The 10000-nt window shown below is 42.5% G+C and overlaps 1 protein-coding gene across 1 annotated transcript in view; it reads right to left on the bottom strand.

Moving 5' to 3' along the window:
- LOC145405008 (glutamate receptor ionotropic, NMDA 2B-like) overlaps positions 1 to 10000 on the bottom strand; it is a 215487-nt gene that overhangs the window by 98514 nt on the left and 106973 nt on the right. Inside the window, exons 6-9 of the mRNA XM_080276508.1 lie at positions 8158 to 8341; positions 6897 to 7029; positions 6081 to 6191; positions 2515 to 2754 (exon numbers count right to left, since the gene is read on the bottom strand). Coding sequence (XP_080132634.1) covers positions 2515 to 2754; positions 6081 to 6191; positions 6897 to 7029; positions 8158 to 8341 — 668 coding nt within the window. The remainder of the gene's footprint in view (positions 1 to 2514; positions 2755 to 6080; positions 6192 to 6896; positions 7030 to 8157; positions 8342 to 10000) is intronic.

The raw sequence follows: 10000 nt of genomic DNA, 5'->3' as shown, positions 1-10000 counted from the left end.
AATATAGTGAGGGAGCTAACAGGGATGTACACCACAAAGACACACACACACACACACACACACACACACACACACACACACACACACACACACACACACACACACACACACACACACACAAACACACACACACACACCCTCCCCTCCCATCCCCACACCCTCCTGACCCTTCACCTTTCCACACACACTTCCCCGGCATTCACTCCTCTCATGGCCTGCATGTAATTCAGACCACACAATTTATCGTTTTTTGTGAGCTTTAGAATTGAGACGGTGGTGGTGGTGGCGCGAAGACGGGGGGAAAACCAGCTCCAGTGATGACCTCTGACCCTTGACCTTGCCTTCGACCCGTGACCTTGACCTTCTATCGACCTAATCATCGTCAGTACCAACTATTTATCCATCATTCATTAACCACTCACTAACTATGCTATTAGGAACGTTAGGGCCCGAGGCTTGGCTATCTTTTCCTGATTCTTAAGGTGTAGGTACCAGTCCTTCTTCCCTGAACAGCATTTTCTTAGCATAAAACCCAACCACTCCTTGGATTTCAATAACTATGGGGCATATACGACGGAAGAGTCAGCCCATCACATCACCAGGCAAAAAATAAATAAATAAATAAAGTTTGTAAGTCACGGTTTTCAAGTTACTGGAGACAGACAGACAGACGGGACCAAAAAGATTACATGGTCGGTTCATATCACAGCAAAAATCTTATCACTCATCTTTTATCGAAATGCGCCACTAACGCGGCGAGCCCGGTCCCTAATCAGCTGTTCCCCTCATCGATATGACTCCCTGGGCAGCGTCGGCCAATCAGCGGGCGCCTAACATCAGCCCAGCCAGTCAGCGCCTACCTTACATCCCCTTTGTTTACATCTGGCAGCCGCGTTCGTATCTCCGCCTCCGACTTTGGCCACGTCTCCACCTCAGGGACTCGGATACCAATTTCTCCGCACCCAAAGTTGTGATGATTTTTAAGCCAATCATAACTTGGTCCGGAGAAGTGATTGGGTAGGAATGAAAGAGAGTGAAAAAAAAAAAAAAAAGTTTGGTTCAGGGAAAAGACGAGGATTGGAGTTAGGTGGCGAGTGTTCGGACGAGCCGTGTGTGTAATTATGGCGGCCCAGCTGAATCCTGATGCTGTCTTGCGATTTTCTTCTTTCTTTTTCTTCTCTTTCTCCCTCCGTCTTTCATCTTTCCTTGCTCATTTTTTCTCCCTCTTATCTCGTCTTCATCTTATCCTTTATGCCCTTTAATCTCTCTCTCTGTCTCCGTGTTTCATCTTGCAGTCAGGTTTCTTTTTATTACGATCATTTTTTATTTCCCTGGTTCTCTGTGGCTCGAGTTTCTTTCTTCATATTAATTCCTTTCACTGTGAAGACGATTTATCTCTATCATTCTATCTCCCGACGGAGGACGATTTATCTCTATCATTCTATCTCCTGACGATTTTTTTCAGTTTAAGGGAGCGACCAAATAGGGGTTAATGAAGAAAAAATCGCACCCCTGAACTCGAAAACTCTCTCTCAGATTTAATATATTCATGAGGCGATGGCAAAAATAAGTCACACTATGGGAGAGATTAAGGGATATTAAAGTAATGCAGATTTTACTAATTGTGGTGATTATTTTTAAGTTCGTCTCTATTACATATATCCTTTAAGCTGACTATTACCTGAGAAAAATATTGTTAATCTGACGTAATCGCGCTGATGCAAAATATAAATAAATAAAAATAAAATGTGACGAGTTTTAATCCTTCTCGTATTTGAATTAATGTGTGTGTGTGTGTGTGTGTGTGTGTGTGTGTGTGTGTGTGTGTGTGTGTGTGTGTGTGTGTGTGTGTGTGTGTGTGGATTAACTCTCTCTCTCTCTCTCTCTCTCTCTCTCTCTCTCTCACACACACACACACACACACACACACACACACACACACACACACACACATCCCAAGGATCTCCCTGCCCCTAAAAAAGTAAAATCCATCCATCCATCCATCACCTATTCTTCTTCTGGCCCATCAGGAGCGTAGGGGGCCGAGGACAGGCAAATGATTACCGATATTTAAGGCATGTGTGACCAGCCTCGGCGACCCCTGAGTGGCATTTAGAGAGCAACAAACCCCAACCACACCTCGGACTTAACCCAGTAAATTAAAATACAAATAAACCCAATCAACCAATAACATCCACGGTGCCCCCACTCCCTAGCTCGCCCATGAGTAGCATTAAGTAAACACTAGACAGTCCAACCTATGAATTAAACCGCTTAAATAAAAATAATACGTAAAATCTCACACTCACATCCACGGTACCCCACTCCCTCGCTCGCCCCTGAGTAGCGTTATGTGAGCAATACCACGGAACTAAACCAATTAGATAAAAACGCTAAGTAAAATCTCACACTCACATCCACGGTACCCCCACTCCATCGCTCACCCATGAGTAGCATTAAATGAGCAAAACTAAACCACTTGTATAAAAACGATACGTAAAATCTCAAACTCACATCCATGGTCCCCCACTTGCCATCTTCTACCCTCAGGAGGTCATAGGTGAAGCCAAGGTCAGCGGCGAACTTCTCCAGGAGGTCAATGCAGAACCCCGAGCAGCACATGGTGGAGGGGGCTGTGGTGTTGGGGTCCGTGGAGGGCACGAAACACAGCACGCCCCGATTTGCCGTGCACAGGTTGGTCACGGGGTCCGCAGGTGAGAGGGTGATGTACGGCGGCTCCTCCAGGTACGTGATCTGGGGTGAGAGAAAGTGTGAAAATGAGTGAAAGTGTGAAAATCAGAGAAAGTGTGAAAGTGAGAAAATTTGTGTGAAAGTAGTGTGAAAGTGAAAATTAAAGAGTATGAAAGCGTGAAAATTAGTGTGTGTGTGAAAGTGTGAGTGTGAAAAGTATTGTGTGAAAATTAGTGTGTGAATATTTGGGTGTGAAAATTCAAGTGTGAAAATTAGGGAAAGTGTGAAAACTAAAGTGTAAAAAGGAGAAAGTGTGAAATGAGAGAGCGTGAAAATTAGTGTGAAAATTTAAAAAAAGTGTGAAAAGTAGTGAGTGCGAAAGTTAGTGTGTGAGAGTGACGAAATTAGTGTGAAAGTCTGAGTGTGAAAACTAGAGAAAGTGTGAAAATTAGAGAAAATGAAGCGAGAGAGCAAAAATTAGAGCAAGTATGAAAATCAGAGACAGAACGTGAGAGGGCTGTGAGAGAGAGAGAGAGAGAGAGAGAGAGAACTAGGAAAGATTACAAAGAAAAAGAAGGAACGAAGGGCGAGGAAAGACGAGCAGGTGAAAGAAAGGAAGGAGGAAAGAAGTAAGGGAGGTAAAGAACTAAGAGGGGAGGGGAGGGGAGGGGAGGGGAACAAAGAACACCCCGACAGAAAGTGCACAGGCTGATCACGGGGTCTGGCGGAGAGGTAGGTGATCTGCGAGAAAGCGAAAAGGAAAAAAAATGGCACAAGGTGACGGACTGTAAGAGTGAACAGAGGTAAGCAAAAGGAAGGGCAGGGTAAGGAGGAGAAGAAAGAGTGAGGGATAGATGTACAGTCATGTTCAAGAGTAACGATACGCATGTACTCGTGTTGTGTACTTTATTACGTGCCATCCACCTATCTTACGTATATCAGGTAGTAAGTGGAGTCAAGTGGAGTCAGGTGGAAATGACCGCTACATACAAAATGACCACACGTGTACCTTTATTTATGAATGCGACTGTATGTAGAAGTAAGCGAGGATATAAAGGCTTCTAAAAAAAAAAAAAAAGGAAAATTTTTATTCAAACGTCAGAGGAGGATATTATCTATCTATCTATCTATCTATATATATATATATATATATATATATATATATATATATATATATTATACACAATGCCTGATCGATAATGCTAAAAATAATAATCGTAGCATGGTTTTATCATCAAGAAACAGCTTAAAGAGAGAGAGAGAGAGAGAGAGGGGAGGGGAGAGGGAGAAGGTGAGAGGAGAGAAAGCGAGAGGGATACGGGAGGGATGGGGGAGGGAAGGTATGGAGAAGGTACAGAAAATAAAGGTAAATTGGAAAGGGGTGAAGCAGAAAGGGGCAGGTGTGAGTCAAGTGCATGGGCCAGGTGTGTTGGGCAGACTAGGTAAGGTAGGGCAAGGCAGGTGTATTTGGTAGCTAGGCAGGATAAGTACATACATAAGCACTGTAATTAACTCACTAACTACACAGGTAAATAAACGTGAACAAATAAATAAATGCTAAAAAAAGATATTGAACGACATCAGAGACCAATATAAATCTAGCAATACTGAAAAAAAATACAGTACGTGATAATATAATAATAATAATAATAATAATAATAATAATAGTAATACAAACATCATCACCAACAGCATTACACTTCCTCACCCCAAATTTCCCCCCCAAAATGTACAGAATTATCAATCACAAGTTTCCTCCTAAGTTTGGACATTTTTCAATAAACTCTTGCTAAACGGTTGAGACAAATGGCTCCCTCTAAAGACCAGGTGTGAGCTAGCTTAACAATTAGAGTTAGGAGATACTAATGAGAGGTGGGATTCGAGAAAGATTGGTGATTTTTATTACTTTGTTTTTAATAGTTCTAAATTATTATTATTACTATTATTACTATTATTATTATTATTATTATTATTATTGTTGTTGTTGTTGTTCGTTTTTATATTACTACTACTACTACTACTACTACTACTACTACTATCACTCATTATTATAATTATCATTATTATTATTATTATTATTATTATTATTATTATTTGTATTATCATCATCATCCTCATCATCACCATCATAATTTTCTCATTGGATCGTAGTATAATCAAGGACATCATTTTGTACAAACGACAATAGGAACGGCAATAATAATGATGATGATAATAATAATAATAATAATAGTAATAATAATAATAATAATAATCTATATTATAATGATCCGATTTCTGTATGTTTCTTGGTTTGTGTGTTACCGTAACACAGCAAAACCGACGCAACGTAGCGCAAATTTTGTTAAGTCAAGGTACCATTGAAATGCACTAACTTAAGAATAAAACCATATCCTGTCCAATCGGGCCACCGGTTTCCGAGTTATGACTCATTTCTGGACTTTTGACATCGAGCAGAGGCCGCCCAAGGCGGCTTTTAAGCGAGTAATAATAATAATAATATTAATAATAATAATAATAATAATAATTGTTTCCCGGGTAATCATTTCATTGCAGCTCATAATTATATTCCCAATTAACTATCCTTAGGGACCTGTTGGCAGGTGAAAAAACTGCTGTGTGTGTGTGTGTGTGTGTGTGTGTACAGATAGACGCATATATACACTATATAATTATACACACAAACAGTATGCTTCCGTAAACATACACACATATATAAATGACGAACGTACATACACACAGTGACACACTCATACATACAAACACACATACCCCCTTAATACTAACTTCCACATACATTAGGCATTCACACAAATACATACATGCACACACACAATCATACACATAGTAAATTCATACGTACACACTTCATTAAAACAGACACACACACACACACAGCTACTTTACACACACTTACGCACGCACAGGTCAGAGGATTACCTACCCTCTTGCACGCGCGTCTGTGTGTGCACAAGTGGCGGTGTGTGTGTGTGTGTGTGTGTGTGTGTGTGTGTGTGTGTGTGTGTGTGTGTGTGTGTGTGTGTGTGTGTGTGTGTGCTTTTACCCATGTATGTATGTATTTATGTATCTATGTATGCATGTACGTACGTAAAAGTGTGCGTATTTAAATGTGTACGTCCTTATTTAATCTACACGTCCATTCTTAACCCTGTCCGTTAAATCCAGATCCTTAACCTAACCTAACCTGACCCCTCCTGTCCGTGATTACAATTTGCTGATACGTACTTGATCCCTTCTCCGTGCATAAACCACGTACAGTATAACAATCCACTTAAATTTACTCATCCTTACTCAACTCCCACACTAAGCCCCGACATCCGTCCTGCACGTACCCTCCCCCGTCCGTACTTGAGGCTGTCTGAACGTACCTTGAGGTGGAACTTCTCTGGCACACCCTGGGGAGGTACGTGTCCGTTGCCCGGCCACACGATGTCGTTCACGGACAGACCCTCCTCCTCCCACGACCGCCACACCCCGATCTGGCAAGGACACGGACAAGGAGGCGTGGTTAAGAAGATGTATTAGTAGTAACACACGTACGTTTTACCCCTGCACCCCTAAGACGTCCTTTTTTTCCGCCTAATGCAAGACGATTTCCCTCAGCGTAGGCAAGGCGTTCTCAGGCTGAAGGGGTTTAGTTGACAAGGACATTTATGCTTAGGGGAAATAAGAACAAGGACGTTTAAGTACAAAAGTATATACATAAAAAAAAATAACAAAAACATGGCGTAATAGGTACCTGGGATTTTTTTAACCAATGGATGAAGGAAAAAAGATGTCGAACAGCGGCAGGAATAAACTAGAGACGTCATCGAGCTGAAAGGGTAGAAGGCAATGAAGCGAGACAACTAAATTAACAGGTGTATTCATCTTCCATTAACGTCTTCCCCATCTTAATATTATTGAGGCTCGAGATTTAGGTACACGAATTCAGGAACAAGGAAGGATATTTTATTACAGGGAAGCAAGAGCGAAGGCAGGAGGTAAGTAATGATGTTAAATAATAATAATAATAATAATAATAATAATAATAATAATAATAATAATAATATAATAAAGATACGTGTAGCAGAATAAAAACGCATAATGAAAACTATTAGCAAGGGGGAAAATTAATCAGTTGTGTAATATGCAGGTAAACTAATTAAACAGGTGCATAACAAACAACATTAATTTCCCCTCACCTCCTCCCACATCTTGTTATTACTGGTGCCCTCCCTCAGGTTTACTATCTTGAGTTCCACGTCCTTCCGGGTCCCGTCCGTGTTGAAGGCGATCGTGGTGGGCTGGCGGGGGATGGTGACGTCACGCAGGTGTCTGGGGTGGAAGGCAGGGCAGGCAGGGTTAGGCAGGGGAAGGCAGAGTTGATAGGAGGACAGGGAGATTTAGGGATGAGGTTGGATGAGATCTGGTTGAATGTGAGTCCTGCAGGTGTTTGGAAGGCAGGAAGGTGGGGCAGGGTGAGGCAGGAAAAAGCAAACGTAGGCAGAGGTGATCGGAGGACAGGGAGATGGAAGGATAGGGTGGAGCTGGATGAGGTTGGATAGGATTTGGTTGAGGCTGAGTCCTGTGGGCATTCGGGAGGCAGGCTGGGTGAGGCAGGGTTAGGCAGAGTACAGTAGACACAGTTAGGCAGGAGAGCAAGGGAGGTGCAAAGGTAAAGTGAAGCTGAATTAGGTTGGAGAGGGTTTAGTTAGGGTGAGATATGGTAGGTGAGTATGAGATATGGTATGAGGTTAGAAAAGGTTTGGCAAGGAAGGTAGTCAGACAGATCAGGTGTATTTAGGTCGGAAATCAAGGCTGACCAGGTATGATGGCGTAATGAGGATGGACATGAATTAGGTGGGGAGATGGGGGAGGCAGAATAAGTTATGACTAATTCACAAAATCTTTGAAAATTTCACAAAAAGTATTCATCAGCCTCACACATACACGAACAAGAAAGTGCTCATATACAGAATGTCGATCTCAGGGCTCACTAACTATTTCTGTGGTCCTTGCATTACAAACAAGCATGCATTTCACTTATTTGAGGGATAAAGAGCATTCAATCTGGCTTTGTAAACATCCAACAAACACACTCCCAAACATACCACAAGCAATTAAAACAGCACTCATCTACTTGGATCCTGGGGCACACTTGGCAGTCTTTTAGTTCTGACACATGAAGCATGGGGTCACATCACTGCCTCGGAACCCTCATCTGAGTCACAAACACCTTCCATTGCTCCTCAAGCAACACACACACACACACACACACACACACACACACACACACCTATGAAAATCTAATTCCAGAGACCACGTGGCGTTCTTTTGGTCCATTCATAAGAGTCTCGGGTCGGAGTCGCTGCTTCGAAGCCTCATTTGATTCCCAACCATTCATCCTAGCCTCATAAACACCACAAACACCAAACTAAAAACATAAAAATAAACACCACCTACCTATAAAACGTGGATCCCAGAGCCCACTTGGCGTTCTTGTGGTCCTTACACGAGAGCCGCGGATTGAGGTCGCCAATTCGAAACCTGGTCTGGTTGACGAACTCCTCAATGGCGTAGGCGAAGACCTCGACGGCGGTGAGGATAGACGAGGTGAGGGAGTCGATGGACGTGTCGAAGTGTACACCTGTAGGAGAGGCAAGAACTGATGGACTACTGGATGGATAGACAGGTGGATGGAAGGTGTTTTGATTCGAAGAGAGAAAATGAGGGATGGAGGTTTGACGCAAGAGTGGATGGAATAAGTAATGACTGGATGGAGATGGATGAATACGAGAATGGATGGAAGGATGAATGGAGGGAGGGGGAACAGGTATGCAGCAAAGACTGGAAGGAAAATGGTTGGAAGGATGGATGGATGGAGGCATGGATGGATGGAGGAAGAATAAATGGGAGAAAGGGAGCAATGCATAGCGGAATGAAGGTTAAATGGATGAATCGATCGGTATATGGATGAACTGATGGACAGAGGGATGGATGACCTGACGGATGGACAAACTTGGCTCCTGGATGAACATGATGGATGAGTGGATAGATGGGTGGAAAAAGAAGAAAGCTATAAGGATCCTGATTAAACCAAATGGGTAGATGGATGGATGAAAAAAGAAAATATTCCTGAAGTAATGAAGGAACAGGATAGGCGAAAAAATGAATGGATGGAAAAAGACAAAGAGATAGACAAATAAAAAATGTTTGAGGAATACGGGAGTTCACTGCCGATCAGAGAAATAGATAGACGGAAAGAGTGAATGAAATCAATACATGAAAAGATAGATAAACACAGACTGACTGACAGATGAGTGGATGGATGGAAGGTACAATGTGTGTGTGTGTGTGTGTGTGTGTGTGTGTGTGTGTGAGAGAGAGAGAGAGAGAGAAAGAGAGAGAGAGAAAGAAAGAGAGAGAGAGAGAGAGAGAGAAAGAAAGAGAGAGAGAGAGAGAGAAAGCGCTTGTTAAAGCAAAGTTAGACAGGTTAGATCTCGGCAGGGACATTGAAAGACAGGGGTATTAGTCTTGAGAGAGAGAGAGAGAGAGAGAGAGAGAGAGAGAGAGAGAGATGAAATAAGGGAATACAAATGAAAATACCCATCACCCTACAAACACTACCAAATTAAAACACACTCAAAAATGCCCTTACAAACAGCCCTCCCTCACATCCCACTGTCTTCAAACTTTACACACTTCATTTAGGTGCGTCAATGCAGTTTCTCACAAATTTTCGTTGACCTCCATTCACTGGTTTGCGTTTAATCCTGCTCACAAACTCAACAATATGGGAAAAATGGAACACAATGGCTGGACTTAATCGTATGGAGGGGTAAAGAGTGGAGAGAAAAGGATAAAAGTGAGAGGGAGAGGGGAGGAGGGAGGAGGGGAGAAGGAGAGGAGGGAAGAGGCGGAAGGATATGGGAACAAGGGAAGCAGAGAAGAAAAAAAGTAGAGAATGGAGATAGGGATGAAAGTGGAAGGAAAGGAAGGAAGGAGGCAAGGAAGGAAGGAAGGAAGGAGTGGGAACAAGGGATACAGAAAGATAAAAAAAAAACATATAGAAAGGAGATAAGAAAGTTAATGGGAAGGAAGGAAGGAAGGAAGGAAGGAAGGAAGGGGGGAGGAAGGAAAGGATCAGGGTAGACAGATGAGAAGATGGAAATGAAAGACAAACACTGAGAGAGAGAGAGAGAGAGAGAGAGAGAGAGAGAGAGAGAGAGTTAAGTTAATTACCGCCATTGTGCTCATAATGACGTACACAAAGACTGCTTGATTACTCTCTCTCTCTCTCTTTCTC

This window comes from Coenobita brevimanus, chromosome 65, assembly GCF_032717465.1.
Source record: "Coenobita brevimanus isolate Jiangsu-jjx chromosome 65, ASM3271746v2, whole genome shotgun sequence".
In the NCBI taxonomy this organism is placed as follows: Eukaryota; Metazoa; Arthropoda; class Malacostraca; order Decapoda; family Coenobitidae; genus Coenobita; species Coenobita brevimanus.
Note: the sequence above shows the minus strand (reverse complement) of the source record. Positions and strands in the feature narration are given on the sequence as shown.